Source organism: Caenorhabditis remanei, chromosome I (assembly GCF_010183535.1).
Source record: "Caenorhabditis remanei strain PX506 chromosome I, whole genome shotgun sequence".
Classification (NCBI taxonomy): Eukaryota; Metazoa; Nematoda; class Chromadorea; order Rhabditida; family Rhabditidae; genus Caenorhabditis; species Caenorhabditis remanei.
The window spans coordinates 6,910,951-6,927,953 of record NC_071328.1 but is presented as its reverse complement, the minus strand read 5'-3'; the positions used below and the strand labels follow the sequence as shown (position 1 = coordinate 6,927,953).

Sequence of the window (17,003 nt, the reverse complement as noted above, 5' to 3'; positions counted from 1 at the left end):
GACCATAGAGATCCGATTTTCAGCCCGAAGCGAATCCTTCTATATTCTGCCTTTCTTTGTTCACTTTTTGGCCCTCCCCTTTCAAAAACAAGTAATAAAAATACGGAAAAGAAGCCATAAATGAAAAAGAACGGGTCGTAGTAGTTGGTAGTAGTTGGCTGCATTCTTCTTCTTCTTTCGTTCATTACTGCTCGGGAAACGAAGCGAATGGAATATAGAGAGAGAAAGGGACAATGCGTTTAGTTTAAGGGGAACGGCCACACTGCTGAACATGGATAATTGAAGTGTAGGCAACCGAAAAGTGGTAAAGAGAAAGAAGGAACACCCCTCACACATGGATACGTAATCGGGAGGATGGTAGATGTTGCGATAGTTTCAAGTCCTAGAAGTGACACAACTTTTGATGCTGTTAGTGTCAGGAACGGTACTACTATAAACGTTTGGTTTCACGGTCAATATAATATTGGGAAACCGCTTACTGAAAAATTGGGAAACCTGAGATAGAATTCTCACTATCAGTCTCAATTGACTTACACATACATATTCCTTGTCACAAAAAAATAGCAAAAAGCGTTTTCCTTCACTCAAAGAATAGAGTGAATTCTTCCACTTCGTTATTGATGAAAGTACTGTACTTTTAGTTGAAATAATGGTACTTTATCCTAAAAGTATGCATAAACTCAATTTCTAGTTCAAGATCTAGATGAAAAACTTGACTGACGAAAGTTTTCGTTTGTTTATAAAAATATGAAAGCTAAAAAACAACAAAAAAGAAAAACTGAGTTTTATATAAAAATCTCGAGTATTTGAATTCTGCAGAATCGAGTGAGAGAATGGGTATAATTTCACATGATTTATGTGAAAAAATGGAAAAAAAGTTGGGAGTTTTGCAAAGAATATTCCAAAAATGAATGCCTCCTTTTTCAAGAAGAACTCATACCGACTGTGTGGGATAAAATCATGAATTGCTCCGAGCTCTGACCCAAAATGTGAAAATGACCAACAATTGTCTACATGGTCATGGCTAATTGAAGTGTAACACCCTCCTCCTCCTCGATTCCTTATACAATCGGAAGACGATGTGACATGTCATAAAATTGCTGAAGGAACAGGAACAGCTGCTGCTCTTTCTTGTGTACACATTTGCACTTTCCTTTTCAATACTCTCATATGTTCATGACTCCATTGGGTGAAACATTGTCACACATGTGTTTAATTGTAGTGAATTGTTAGAAAATTGAGAGAATAGAAGGATTAAAAGAAGAAAACCATGTGACATTTGACTTTTGACTGGAAGGCTTTTCAGATCAAGAAGACAGGAAAATATTTCTAAAATCGAGGAATGAAAATGTGCACAAATTTCCATAATTACCGCACGAGAACAGATAAAACGGAAACACAAAGACCACCCGTCGTCCGTTTCAATTCAATAAATTAAATTGGTCTCTCCCCTCGTTTTGCTCATTTCCATTTCTGTTTCATTTCCCAATCTTTCCTCTTTTGACCGATTCCAACCGACCGACATCATCAAGAGCACGCAATCGGAAATTATATCTCAACGGGAGAGTGGAACTCTTGCTCATTCTGATTTCAAGTACTCGATGTATTGAAGTTCAAGAGTTCAGACGAACAGATAGTTTAGAAATATCAAGAGTGTTCTCAAATTGAAAAACAAAAAAAAATAATTCATAAGAAAGAAAAGAAGAGAAAAATCATGTTCTTTTCATGAAGAAGTTCATGAAAACTATTGAACAATGTGTCTCTTTTCAATGAATTTTCTCAAAATGAGGGTTCGGAAGAGTAGTGAAAGGAGGTATTTAGGAACAGCCGCCCTCTCGAAAAGTGTTCGAAATTGAAAGAAAAGTTGCAGAGAATTCGCGTGTCTCTTTCTGAATTTCCACCGGAACTCGTTTAAAAGTGTAGAGAACAGAAAGAGACTAACGAGTGAATTTGTGTTATGTTCTGTCTTTTTTCTCGGGAAACATTCTATTCCGAGTACAACACTGAAAAACAATTTTGGAAAATGCTACCCGTCTTGAAACTCTACAAAAGATAATTTCCTGACAGTCCTTACAAAAAAGATCTCCATCTTTACCTGTGCTAGAGCTTCTCAGTTTTCAGAAACCCTCGGTAATCATAAATCTTAATCTGACCCGATAGCAGAAACTATATTAAATTCTCGAGACTTGAATTAACATAAAAATGTAATATCGGAACGGAGAGATCTCTCTCTCCCTTTCCGGCTAAATCGTTAGTTCTTAACAAGAAGAAGACGGAAAGAAAGATGGAGAAGAGCAATCAAGTGTGTGAGCCATTGAAATCTAATTAGAAGCTGTGACGGAAGAGAGAAAGTGTTCTGCTCTCTGAATAAATTGTATTGAAAAGGGCGGGAAAGACGGCAACAAAGTGATAAAGAGCAACTGATAAACTATATTTATCACTGAACAGAAATAGAAGTTTCCATTCGATCGGTTGACCGTTTATGATGCCAACACAACCAATTATATATAGTTTTATGAGGACGAATGGAAGTTTTGAAGTGTTGAACTATCGGAAGCAAAGAGAGAAAGTGAGAAGAAATGGTCTGGGAAACTGTGCGGACACTCCCTCTTATTATCCGGAAGCTATACAAATTCTTGTGGTTATCCACGTAAGAAAAGTACAGTAACTTTTGAGAGAGATTGGGTTAATATGGGCTTCTAAACTTTAGGGAGTTCCCGGAAGTGACTTTCCGTTTCCAGCTAACCGAGTTCCCAGATTCTGAGAACTACTCACAAAAAAGACGGCAGAGAAGTGTGGAAATAAAGAAGTAGTCGGATATAGGATAGCACAGATAATTAGTTTAATAAACACACACATATGCACTTAATAATAAGAGACAGAAGTGGAGAGGAGGGCGACCGGATGGTGACCCCCATATGATGAGAAGGACATGAAGATGTGCAAAAAAAGAGAAAGAAGTGACAAGAAAATTATAATATAGAAACAGTGAGAAGACGGGATTGACACGCGAAGCTAAAGTATTCCGATGCACAGAAATTCTGACAGATTTTTCAGATAAAGGCAATAAATAAAAAGAAACAACCTGATTGATGGAAAATCGAAAAAGTTCAAAAAATATTATTTCGTACATAGAATACAATAGATTTGCACTATTGTTTCCTAGAAGTGCAAACGAAAAATTTTTCGCAATGGACGTCAAAATTCTGAATACGTTAAGGGGATGTATCTATTCATAATGTATCCCGTTGGTCTCAATAATACCTGCACTTTTGTTCATGTCTGAAGACAAAAGAAAAATTTGAAATGAGAGAATGAAAGCAGAATACTAATTTTGGGAAGACACTAGTTTCAGTCAGCTATTCACGAAATTCAATAGGAGACATTTTTGATAGCCAAGGGTCAAAAATGTCCAACATTTTGATTTTGAGAAACCCAAAAAAACAGCAAAAAAGTTATTTCATCTGAAGTTTTTTGCAAGCGGGCCAGAGCATAGTTCCATTGTTTCCCATTCTTCCATAACTAAAGTCATTCATCTTTGTAAGGTCAATATTCAAAAGTAAAAGAGATGGTCACAACTGATAGATCACATCAAGAAATGAGCATTATTCTCCTTATGCCATCCGTCACTCTCTTCACTCATTTCATATTCCAAATCTAAGCTCCGCCCTCAATTTTGACATCTTCTCCGTTAGATTGGGTGCCCATTTTGAAGAAAGCCAGAAACATTAAATGAAGACCATGTATAGATTAAAATATTAATGAAATGGAAGACGAGACAGTGTGGAAGATGAAGAGACGCAGAGAAAAAACGGTGAAAATCAGTCAGCTGTTGCGCAGAAACTGTTGGACTGTTTTTAGTGAGAGACGGTAACAACATCTCGTTTTTTATTCTATGTATACTGAGGGGATTCTATTGCTGATTGATGGGTGAAGTGTAGACAAAAAGAGGTGAAGAACAACTGATGACATTGAAATTTACACCATTCAGGTCAGTACCAGTTAATTTAATTTAGGAACAAAGAAAAACATTTTAAAAAAGGTTATCTAGAAATCTAAAACATCGCCGAAAAATTGAAATTCACTTCCTAAATTTTTTCAAACTTTTAAATAAATGTTGGGAATCAAGAGGTTTGCAAAAGAAAAAGCGTTCCAAAAAAACTTGCAAACACTTTTAATAACTCGATAAAAATTGATTCGATACAAATAAAAAAACGAGGGAAAATTTGCATCGTTTGTTCTGATTTAGTTCTTTTTTCTTTTCTCCTTTCCTCGATAACTGCTCATCGGAAATGAGAGATTCTTCAGAAAGTATCCGGTTACAGGGAAAAAATAAAGGAAAGGGAAGGGAAAGAGTAAGAAGATGCGCAGAAGAAAACAACAGGATGAATTGGAAGAGGAACAGTTTAAAGTACTCGGATAAGAGAAGAGAGGTTGTGACCAGACGGAGTATTTTGGATCAGCAGGAAGTGGGCGTCTGGCAACAGAAGGGTCACCAGGTCACCAGTTGCACAAACGAATATCGGAAGGATTTGTTGAGATGTTTATTACAGGAAGGAACCGAGAGAGGTCCTCTAGTATTTTTGAACTCCGCATCATTAGAGGGAATCGGATATTGAGTATTTCAAAAAATGTTAAGTCAATCATTCAAAATTGTAATACTTCAAGAATCAACGACTATCGTTCTTTCTGTAGTTATTGGAAGATGATTGTCTCCTATTTATATCTGACAGCCGTATGTCAACAACTCATGAAAAATGTGTAAGCTTAATACTATTATTAAACCATCTGTGCCTAGAAAATCTTTCAGGAACGAACAAATTTGTTTTTTTGAACTCACAAAGAAATCTCAAAATAAACTCCTTTTGGACCTGAAGAAAAGTGGTAGAAATTCAGTGAACCGAACCTAATTACACCTCCTTTTTTCCATTCAATCCCATTTTTAGGACATTGTGTTTTGAGGACAATTTTTCTTCATTCGAAGTTCAAGTAAGAGGCCAAAAAACAATAATTTGTGTAGATTGATCAAAAGAAGGGAGGGCGGATGGACTAATTATAAAAAGTACATAACATGCAGGAAAAATTTTGTGGAATCTTACTTTCAGATTAGTTGTACTCTGGCCGAGAAGGGCATGATACTTCGATCGTTGATTCGAGTAAATTGGAATGAAGTGTAATTTGATAGTGTTATGGGCCTAAAACTCAAGAAAGGGTTATGATAATCAAGTCTTCGGAAATGTTCCCAACACTTACAAAACCTTGGAATCCAGTTGTCTCCTTCCTAAACTAAATCAAACTCTCGAGAATGAAAATTCGAAATGAAATTTGAAAGTGTCTCAACCCGAAAAGCCGTTCGCTTCGCAACCCCCTCTCCGCACCTCGTTTTGGTCATTTTCTATTTGTTCTGTATTATATAGTAATACACACGTTTCAATCGGTAAACACATATACATATACTCAAACAACACATAACACATGAAAATGTTTGGATTGGTACACTTGGAGACAAATTTCAGAATTCAGACTGTTCTCTAGGTTGAGTGATGAAGAAGGCTACAACGATGCCTTCATTTTTCGAGCAGTTTACTTTGTAGATAAGTGACTGAAAAGCTCTAATAACTCCAAAGAAACATTGAGCAAAAACTGAATATTTTGAAACTCTTTCGGGAATCTCCGAGAGAAACTTAAGGAACTGTTGTCTAGCACATAGAAGAGATCCACGTTCTCGAATTTCAGTCACAGATGTTTGAACCTGCCTCCAAATATGTGAAGAATGAAACTTCAGATGAACTGTACAAGGACATTTTCTCACATTAAACGGTTAATTGAAACAAAAACAGAAAACCTCGAGAGAAAGATAATGAAAGTGAAAATAAAATTGAAAACTGCTGACTTTTTCTATGATTTTCGGTTTATCTCACTTGATACTAACACGGTTTTCTATTCTCGTGGTGGTTGGCAACTTTTTTTTTTCTTCCCACGAATTTACATATGTATTGGAGTCGTCATTTTAGTATTTGTTAGCACATATATGCATATGCTACATGGAGAAAAGCATTATGGGAAGAAGATCTGAAGAACCAATAATTAATAATATGATTGGACGAACTCTTGCTTTTCAGTGTTATCAGTGAAACTGTCGGTAAATATCAAAATGAAACACTTTTGAAGAAGATAAATAGTTATTAGAAAGTAAATGCTTGAACCTCACCAGTTGGGTTTTAAACAATTGTAAAAAAAATTGAAGACGTAGTTGCTGATTCCCTCGTAAAGATCCAAGCATACATTTAGAAAATTTAAAACAACATAGTCTAACTAGAACATCAAGTCGGTCTGCTGGACTCTAATCCTGTCTGAAATTAACAAGCATGCCGAATATTTTGCTCGTTATTGATAAAATTGTTGGATCCTACTTGTAGTTTGAATACACAGACAAGTTGTTATCGTAATATTCAGAACGTTAGGATTACAGAAAGTTGTTATGAACTGCCAACATTTGGAAACATAATACCTTTCTGGGTGTTGCTGATAATAGTTTGCCATTCTTCCCACAAACTTCAATTTCTATATATTTGACCCTCAAACGTACGTTACGGTCGTTTATGAAACCATTAGTCACTCTTCTTGTACAGGTGTTGTTATCATCAAGAAAAAGAAGCTTAGACATAGTCTTTTCCCCCGATGACACGAACTTTCATCTATATGTGTAACCATCTAAACCAGTCCTTCTGTCTGTTCTTCTGTTCCAAGCCTTCTTCTGATTCACCTTTTTTGTCTTTTCTTCAGTGTTCCTCAATCTGTTTCTGTCAATTTCGATTTGAAGAAGAATCTTAGCTTAGTGACTTCAGAATCAGAAGAAAACGGAAGAATGTTGAGAGATGATTAAAGGGACATAGACCTAATGCATTTGTCTTCGAATGGCACACGGGAGGAAATGAACATCTTCTGAATCCCCCCTCTTTCTCTTATCCATTTCTTCCTGTGGTCACTGAAAACAACCAGTTCGGCGCCTTCTTCCTCTCTACCGTACTAACTAATAATAAAGATGATCACATATGGAATGAATTCGGATATTCTCATCTTCTCATCATGACACTTCTCTTTTCCTGATTTCTTCCTGGATGGAATTCAGTCTCACCTACTTTATCTCGTTTGTTTTTCCTCGTTCTATTAGTTTGTTTTGTCTCTATCTCTTCAAACATTTTGATACAAAATTAAAGTAGGTAGATCAGAAGAAAAGAGAGACCAGAGGTTACGTGGCTGGGTGTAAGAATTGTTTGATTTGATTGTTTCTTTGCGCAAGTTTTCTGGTTGCAACACTATTTGGCAAGGATTCACTGTTTTTTGTCTAGTTTGGACTGACTATTGATAAATTCGACTGTTTTTCAAATCAATTTGTGCCAGTTTAGTCACTGGGCAATGCCTAATAAACTATTCCAAAATCAAAATAACGGCTAGTTTCAATTTCTGTGAAACTAAGTTTGTAATCTTATTCAGAAGGCAGTAATAAAGTTTTCTCATCAATGAATCCATTTCTCTAACAACTTTTCACCTATGCCTGCTCCCCAGATCAACACGACCATTTTTTGACTGTATTCTATTTTTACATGTCTATTTATGTTACTTCTTTGTTTATTTTCCCCTCAAAAGAAGTGCTGAAATGTCCAATACTCAACTGAAGTTTTGAAGTTTTGAATAGTAACAAATTGCATTCCACTCGAACAAAAAACATGAAGTTCATGGAATTCCACTCAATCCAATCTTCGTCCTCTTCTCGTCAATTCTTCTCTTTTGACAGACAAAAAAAAAAAGAAAAGAAACCATTTTTCTCATAACGGAATGAACTAATCAGTCGACAGGAATGTTTCTCTTATCCCAGTATCTCTTCTCTTTTTTGACCTTATTTCCCTTTTTTCCTGTTTTCACTTTTACTATTCTGTTTCCTTTTTGAGGTCAATGAATTTGCAAACTCGTTGGCATGAAACATATTCCTCAAGACGTTTCTGCTTTCAAATTACAGAATATTCAAACTCAGAGAAGATCTAGAGGTTGTTTTAAATAATAAACCCTCATCTCTATTGTTTTTTTTTTGAGAAAGAAGTACAAATTTTTGGTCAGGATTCTAGAACCAAATGTTCTCTGTTCAGTGGTCATTAATTGTCATCAAACATGCCTCACCCTGTTCCCGCTCATGCTCCAGTCTGCCGGCTGTCGGGCTCTCAAGTATCTCCTCCGTCGGAAACATGCTCGTTTTCAATCTTTCATATCTGGCGTAATCAACATTTTTTTCTATTTCCATGCTCATAATTTCTCCTTGTCTTTTTGTAAGCTAATAAAAACTGAGTACATCGCAACAGTTTCAGATTTGTCTCTTTTCCTCTCTCGATCTCTATTTTCCTCTGTTTCGAACAAGTTTCCGTGTAGTCTCCTTTGATTCGTTCACGCGGAATCAGAATCCGAATCAATCCGTTTTGATTTCAGCCCCCAGTTTCTCTACAATCGTCATCAAAACTTTCGAGTAATGTCTTCCTTTTTCTCACTTTCTCATCTCTCTTTTCCCCACCACACCCATGCTTTTTCTCTCATATATATCTGATATAATATCCATTTCATTGAGAACTTCACTACTTCCTCACTTCTTTTCCGAACTTTCTGGAATGAAAGTACAGTTCTGACGTTTTTTTGGTAGTTTTGTAGGTTTATTTTGTTTTGAAATGGTCAAGATGACATTTTTGTGTTTTCTGATTTTCAATTTTCATTCCATCCATATGTTTTCTATCCTTCGAAACTCAATCAACTTTTCAATTCTGTTTTCAATTTCCAATTTTCATTCCCATCAAATAATTATATTCTCTAGAATTCCCCCATCTTCTCAAAACCGTACTCTTCCAGAGAAACTGGACACACTTTCTTCTTTTCTCTATTCTTTTTCTCGAGGCTGAAACTGTTTTCTTCGCAAGACTGACTATACGAGAATCTATAATTATGAACCAGAAATAAGAAATGAAGTGTTATTATACTGATGGTCATTCTTTTTCTTCTTCTTGGATTCAAAGAATTTCACATCAGAAGTAACACCAACAACCATCTGGAATTGTGAGTTTTTGTTTTGAAAACCTGAAAAGAATCGAATAAAAATGAATAGAATTCGACGATCCAATCAAATTAAAATGTCAGATTTCCCATTATTTTCGAAATTTCCGAGTTGCAGTTCCTTGAGTTGATTGAGTTGTATTAGTTTCTGGTTAGACTGGAGTTAGAGAGTTTTCGGGCACCGTATTTAAATCGTTCAAGGTTTACAATCCTCTATTTGCACATACTTTTACCAAATTTCAAAAATATAGGAATTTATTATAAAAGTTCTGAAAATATTTCATATAGTTTTACTGACTTTCGATAATTGAATGGATTCTATGTGTCCCTGTGTCCAGATGTCTTCAATTTCAAAAAAGATCAGGAACACTCATTTTTAACTCAAGCCTTTTCCCTCCTTGACATTTCCTCATTGTTATTTTCACTCAGTTTTTCTTCGACTTTTCTGAATTGAAATTCCAGATGATGTGTCATGATGACTATTCATTCACACTTGTTTGTTTCATGTTATTCCTTTTTTTCAAGGTTGAAAATCAATGAGAGACAGAGAGAATAATCGGAAGAAAAAAGGAGAAGGATGATGATGTAAAGTGGAGATAAGTGGCTAAGAAAAGCCTTTTGACATTTGGATTATTATGGAGAAGAATGGAAATCGAGAGGTCAAGTTTTAAGAATTTTAAAAAGTTTGGGAGGAGCTAGAGAAGGTTGAGAAAAGTAAACTTTGTGGCTGGAAACATTTCCGTGTTCACACCGGAATCTGTCTGTAGCTCTGTTTGTCCTGGGTTTTTATCTGTAACATTTGAATAAGGTAACCCAGAGATTTTCTTATTATGACAATTCTTCTTGATCTGAAATCATGAGAACACATCGATGGTCTACTAGATAACTCTTGAATTCTTAAAAACACAAAAGACCAGATCAAAAACATACAAATCTACCTCATTTCTATTTTTATTTGACTTCCTCCAGACCCTCAGAACTTGTTGGTCTTGTTTTCGATCGTTGTTCAATTCTTTAAAAATCTGAACATTTCAGTTTTTAATGAACGTCACATTGTCAGGTGTCTGGTCACACGAAATGACCATTATGAAGTCATGTTTTCTTGCTTCTGGTCCATTATTATAGTCCATAGACGATCCCATAGTCTTGTGGGCAATAAATTTCAGTTACTAAATAGAATTGGGAGACGTTCAAGATCGAAATTGTGTATGTCTGACCATCTGTTTTTTCTGGTAGTCCGCGAGCTCCAACGGAGTCTTCTGAATGCCAGTTTGAACTATCCAGTGTAGCGACTGATCCGTCCCTAAAATAAGCCTTCTTCTTCTTCTTATACTTTCTCTCCCTTTTTACTTCTTCCCGTTTTTTGTTCTCCTGTTAGTTTGCGGTTCGGTGTAAAACTTTTCATTTCCTATTCTCATCTTTTTTGTCCTGATGCTGCTACGAACATGACGTAACTGACTTGTGAAAGTGAATCGGAAATATAAGTAAAAGTAGACGAAGAAGAAGGCGTTCTGTGAGGAAATAGAATCGGTGTAAATTTGATCCAAGGGTTCGGAAACGGTGAACTTTTAAAAAATTTAAGTAGTCTTTTCACTTTGCCACAACATTTATATCTTTTTGGAATCTGAAAGTTGTTCACTTCTCAGAACATGTGCTCATTCAAATGACAGTTCATATGGGTGAATCTGCTAATCAAAAGTCCATCTGTGTGTCTGTTTGTCCCTCTCAAATCCATTATTATCCTTTTTCCTAACCTCAAACTCCTTTTATTTCTCACCGAAATGTCGAAAATCCGGCGCGGCACCTTTCTCTTTTTCTCATAAAAGATTTCAATCTTTTTCACCGTTTTTCTAATGCAAAAACGAAAGAAATCTGAGAATATCTCGATTTTATCTTTAAATTCTTAATCTTGTATGTTGAAATTCCCCACATTTTCCGCTTTCTTTTTTTTAATGCGTAGATTTTTGTATGTATGTAAACAGGATCAGTTTCATGTTAAAAGTCGGTTGGAGTTTTCAGCTTTTCGAGTTCAAATCTTTTGTGTTTTGGTTTTATCCGTTGTTAAACGTTTTCGGTACACTCAAGCATTATTGCATTTTTGAAAGTAATTTCTACTGCTGTAACTTTTACAGTCCTGGTAACACATCATTATTCTATTTTTCCGAGAAAACCCTCCCATTTTTTACAACTGATCAGAGAATTCGTGAGTCATTCCTCTCAAATTTTCCCTCAATTTCCTCAACCATAACAATGAAAGATCGTCATTATTTCCAGTTCTGAAAGTCTTTGTCACTTCATCTATTCCCTCGTTCTATATATAATATTCATTCCTCGTCGAATCACTCAATTCAAAACTTTTATCTTTCACTTTCACTTGAACAGTACAGTTCTCTTCAACCATTTCATGTTCCGATTCAATTGGAATTTCAATATTTCACTTGTCTTTCACTTCATCGGAGGTATGCATAATGCTCTCTGCCTGTCCCCCCGGATAATCCGTTTCAAGAGGTGTGCAGTCGAGAGAAATGTGTAAATAATAAGCATACAACAAGCTGTGCATAGAGACACAAAACAATCACTTGCAACAACTTCCCGCAAGGACCTCCTCTGCACGCTTTGTTTTCACACAGTTTGCCACCTTTTTCCATGACTTTCTTTGTTTTTGCATGTGTCAGAATTACGTGATTTTGAGAGGCGTTTTGCACTTTCTTGATGATAGGTAACTGGAGGCGTGATCAAAGATACAGAGGGTGTTGTATTTGTATCGTGTCAGTGTACAGTATGAGCATGGTAAAAATCTGAAAGTATTCTTCTGTAGTTATCGGATACAAACTACTCAAAAGAAATTAGTTGATAAATTACAGTACGAACTGAAAAGTGATACAAATTTTCTCTATAATAAATTTCCGAATATCTTCTTTTTCGACAAATAACTAATCAATTTTTGGTCATAAAAGTGTCCGTTTGATTTTTGATATTCCTACAACCCCATCATTTTTTCTCCGACTAACCATTCCTTTATCTCATGTTCATTTTCTTCTTTTATCTCTCTCCTAGGTCATTTACACCTTCTTTTCCTTCTTCTGTTCCGTGCATGACCAGAAATATTTATTGCACGCTTTTCTCTAATTATCCTTCCTTTTTTTGTAGCAATTAGATGTAATTGAATGATATGATATGGTTGATTTCATTTCGGAACAGTCCCAACTTTATTTAATTTACCTTCCTCATTTTGTGTCTTGATCTCTGATTTAGCACAAATCTCTCTCTTTTTTTGTGTATTTCATTAATCAAATGCGCCCAATTCACACTATCTTACTATCAATTTATCTGCATCACCGTTCCATTGTTTTAAATCATTTCCGATCCATCCTAACCTGAATAATTTCCAGCGATGCGCCTACGATCTCTATCAATTCTTCTAATTGCCCTAGCAACGACACGTGAGTTTTATCTTCCAACCATTCGGCAAACTGCTTATCAAACCAATGAGAACTGATAAGAGTTCAAAATTTCTTTTTGATTTTTGAGTGTTTTAGGATGTCTCGCGCAAGACGAAAACTCTGAAGACGTGTTCGACAAGCCACTTGCCAAAGATGTGACGACAACGACAGCCGGAAGTGAAACAGATGATATGCCTTTGGCTGTTCCACAAGAGGAATTGTTGAATGAAGGGTTAGTGGGATTCAGAGGGGGTACTGTGGGGTTCAGAGTAGACTTCCTATTTGAAAAAATTCTAACCAAACTACATTTTACAGTTCGGACTCGTTCGAAACCAGCACTGAAATGATCGAAATATCTGGAAACGATACTTCTCTTGAAGTGAATCCGATTCAGAAGACATCTGTTTTCTCACCGATTACTCCGTTAGATGGAGGAGTTTTCAATTTCTCGAAAGCTACAATTGAAGAGGATAGCATGGAAGACTTGGATGACTCAGATGAATTAAAGACGACTGCAAAGATGACGACTGAAAATTCAGAAACTGAAGAAACTTTAGAAACTTCTGAGATTCCAACTGAAACAACTACCCAACAAATTGATGTTATCACATTTAGTTCTCTTCCAATTGAAGTTGATGAGGTGGCTGACAGAAGAGTTTTGAAGGAGAAGGAAATGGCAACTGCTACGAGATTGGGTAGGTTGCGGATTGTATGTAGCTCGAAAACTTAACAATAAAATTTTTATCTTTGCAGCTACCACCACTCCAGCTTCAGTTGCTGTGAGCGATCCATCAGAATCAGAAGATGAAGGAGAGACACCATTTGATCAGAGCGCTTTGGAAGGACTCTTTGAGCAAGATGGAAGTGTTATCGACTCTTCTTTGACTACTGATCAAACTCCCGCTTTCCCAATTCTGAAAATGAAAGAAGAGGACTCGAAGATCTTGTCAAATATTCCGAAAACAATGACTTCTGAATCTTCATCAAGTACTATAACGACGACAGAAAAAGAACCAGAAACTACTATGCTGTAAGTACTTTTCTAGAAAGGCAACAATGAATTTTCATTTCAATTTCAGAACTGAATCTACTCAAACCTCCACTGAAACTCAGACTACAACTGAAACAGAAACTTCAACTCCATCCACAGAGGCAACTGATTCCACAACATCATCTGAAGAATCCACGACGTCTTCAGAAGACACAACAACTGCAGAAGAGCTCTCCACTATTCCAGCATTGCAGAACTCATCTAAAGTGTTCCTCCCTGCCAAATCCATCAGAACTCCAATTGTTTTCCGCATTCTCTCTTTGGATTTCACTGAAGAATTCAATGATATTCAAAGTGGACCATCGAAAAAATTGGCAAAAGATTTGATACCGTCGGTTAGTCAAATGATTAATTAAATTCATTTCCTTATCTTTTTCAGATCGGAGAATTCATCAATTCAATTTCTGGAGAGGATAATTTTGTGAATGTTGAAATCAAGACATTAACCAAGGGATCAGTCGTTGTTGGAGCTGAACTTCTCACGAAAAAGTCTCTGGGAGATGCACAAATGGCCGTCAATTTGTGAGTCCACGACATAAAATCGGGCAGAATAAGAATATAAGAATTTTAGATTGGAAGCAGCATTCTCACGAAACAACTCGATGCTTGCAGACTATAAAATTGACAGTTTGAGTGTTACTGTAGATGGTGAGTACTGTATCTGAAATAGTTAGTTTCAAGAGAGTTCTGTGTTTTCAGGAATGACATCTCAAGCATATATCGACTCGATTTCCACTCAAACATCATCATATTCTCTATCTTCTCTCATGATCGTAATCATCACTTTTGCACTTATTGTGATATTTGGTCTGGCTCTTTTCATCATTATGGTTTGTTTTTAAAATTGTTCTGAAAAATCTCAAGTTTCAAACTTTCAGATAACCACAAAACGACGACGTCAATCAACAATGAAACTCAGTATGGATGACACAATCAGGAGTAACACTCCAGATTCAAACGACACTCCGCATAACGTGCATTTGTGAGTTTGAGAAATTTCTTTATTTTCAAACATACTTTTGAATTTCAGAATGTCCTACGGTACGACGCCTCGAACAGCTCAAAGACCGGGACCCATCACTAAAACTCAAATCGATGAAACAAGTTCTCCTATGTACTAATTTCTTCTCTATATTCTCAATTCTTCACAATCCATTTCATCTCATTTTCTAGGTTACCTCTTCTGACAAAATGAGCTCCAAGCTCCGCCCCTTTAAGAAGGTGTGAACTTTCTCTTTCTTTTTGTAAATACCCATTTTCGTCGTCGTCTTCTTCTTTTTCATTCCCTTGCCATATCATTTGACATTCTGATTTATTTATTGATTGGAATATAACAAAGTTTTTGACTTTTAAAAACTCTTTTTTATGAGAAAATTCGAGAAAGTTAGAGAACCCTAAAGCATTAGACACGTGGAATTTCAGGTAGTCGATAACCAAAAAGAAGGAAATCAAAATAATACATCTGCGTTATTTTCCGTAATAAATACGGACTATTCAATACAGTTTCCTCTACAGTTGCACGTTCCACCGAGTCCATTGTACTGTGTGGAGTACGGTGATGAAGACTTCCGTCTGAAAATAAATATGTACTCAATCTGGAATCGTTTTCAACTCACTAATAAACTTGATTCCTTCTTCATCGAGCCCTTGTTCCTCCAGTAAACCCAGTAATTGATCCGGAAAATTGGCACCATCTAATTGTAGAATCTGGTATTTCACCAGATGAGATGAAAACTCACATCTCCTGAAATCATCTGAATGCTTGAAAAAACAAAAACTCCTTACCAAGATTGTGGGAAAAAGTGACTATCATCGAAGTCGATTCCTTTGTATGGAGATTTGGCAAATTTGAACATTCTGTCATACATTTTATCGACGAAACAAGTGAGATTCTGCCAAAGAAATTAAATCTTCAGAAATATTGTCACAATCTCTATTCATACCGTCTTACACTGTGCACATCTTTGTTTATATTTCTTCCACACTTTCTCCCTCAAACATTTATCAGTAAATCCAGAAACAAATCGATCAATTGGATTTCTAACCACTGCGAACAAGGACATCTTCTGCCAATTTCCGATCTTCTTCAGTTCTGTGAACTCATTTTGGTCTTTGCAAAGTCTGAAATGATTCTCATGTCTTTTCAATATTGTAATTTATTTCAGAAATAAAACCGAACCTCTCTCCATAAATATCCGATTCGAGGGTTCTATTACTATCTCTGAATGCAGTCTGATCGTGTAAAAAACACATAATTGCAGTTAGAAATGTAGAAAAAGTTTTTTCGATGACACAAGCTATCAAGTTGTTTTCCTTGGATGTCTGGAAAAACGTTATTTTTTTCACATTACGAATGAATTTTCTATCTCACCCTATACAGTTGTTTGTACTTCATCAACGGTGGAATACACTTTTTCACTCCATCTCCACGACACAATTCCAAAGAATCCAAATCATTTGTCAGAGGAATCAACGTTTTCAACGTGTCATTTTCATTCAAACTCTCATTGTCATTATCATGAAAACTACAGTAGTCTTGAAGGAATGATCGATTGAATAGATTAGTGTAAGCTATAATACAACCAGAGAATATGAAAACGAATAAAAGTTTTATGTATCGATTCATGGAAATGTGAAAAATCAAAAAAGTAGAAACAAAAAGAGACTATGTAGAGACAGTGAGAAATGGATTAACAAGAGGAAACGGATTTTGGTTGCCAGAGATAATTCTGTTTGAAAAACATTTTGCACTTGTTTCAATTCCATTGGTACAAAACAAAGTTTTACATGAAGTTTAACGTTGTTATCCAAATTGCATAACGTACTTTTTTTCCAATTCCTTTAATAATTTATGTCAAATACGGCTTGATTTTTTATAAGTAGTTAGAAACATTTTTAACGCGTATTAAAAATGTTTCTTTTCCAGTGAAAACGTTTCTAATTGGACCAAAATTATTTTATTCATGTCAATTAATTTAAAGTATTTTTTTTAATGATGAATTAGTTTTTTTTTCGAATTTCTTCCATACTTTCAGATTTCTTTCTGATTCCGACAGTCTCACAATATACGTGAAACTGGAAAAAGAACGTGTCCCTTGACACTTTATGAACCTGAAAATCTACAAAAAAACATTTATAAATTTCACAGAAAATTAATTTCTCTCGTGAACTTATAAAACTCCGTATTTTTTGGTTTAGAAAAAATAGATGTTCCACGGGTAGGAGTGTGGAATCAGTTATTTCGATTTGATAGGAAAAAGAGAAGAAGAACTCCGAATCTTCATAAATGGCAGCTGGTTAGTTATTTGGGGAAGAAACAGAATTTCAGAGATACAACTAGAACAATAAGAGCAAAATGCAGATATACGGATCTCAAATGAGACAAGCATTGGCTTAAATAGACAATTTCAGAATAT

General features: G+C 35.7%; 3 protein-coding genes across 3 annotated transcripts; 1 reads left to right on the top strand and 2 right to left on the bottom strand.

The window, feature by feature from the left end:
* Positions 1 to 12,487: 12,487 nt before the first annotated feature.
* Positions 12,488 to 14,708, top strand: GCK72_001325 (uncharacterized protein; the record flags this gene model as incomplete). The annotated part of the gene is made up of 10 exons (XM_003111087.2): positions 12,488 to 12,536; positions 12,633 to 12,768; positions 12,852 to 13,231; positions 13,290 to 13,566; positions 13,616 to 13,922; positions 13,967 to 14,109; positions 14,159 to 14,235; positions 14,287 to 14,417; positions 14,466 to 14,569; positions 14,618 to 14,708. 10 exons carry the CDS (start codon positions 12,488 to 12,490, stop codon positions 14,706 to 14,708), a joined length of 1,695 nt encoding a protein of 564 aa, XP_003111135.2.
* GCK72_001324 (uncharacterized protein) lies at positions 13,646 to 14,886 on the bottom strand (the record flags this gene model as incomplete). The annotated part of the gene is made up of 2 exons (XM_053722917.1): positions 13,646 to 13,857; positions 14,766 to 14,886. 2 exons carry the CDS (start codon positions 14,884 to 14,886, stop codon positions 13,646 to 13,648), a joined length of 333 nt encoding a protein of 110 aa, XP_053591562.1.
* A 103-nt stretch (positions 14,887 to 14,989) lies between these two features.
* Positions 14,990 to 16,213, bottom strand: GCK72_001323 (uncharacterized protein; the record flags this gene model as incomplete). Its single annotated transcript, XM_053722916.1, has 5 exons — positions 14,990 to 15,159; positions 15,204 to 15,341; positions 15,539 to 15,708; positions 15,767 to 15,909; positions 15,959 to 16,213. 5 exons carry the CDS (start codon positions 16,211 to 16,213, stop codon positions 14,990 to 14,992), a joined length of 876 nt encoding a protein of 291 aa, XP_053591561.1.
* Positions 16,214 to 17,003: the final 790 nt, after the last annotated feature.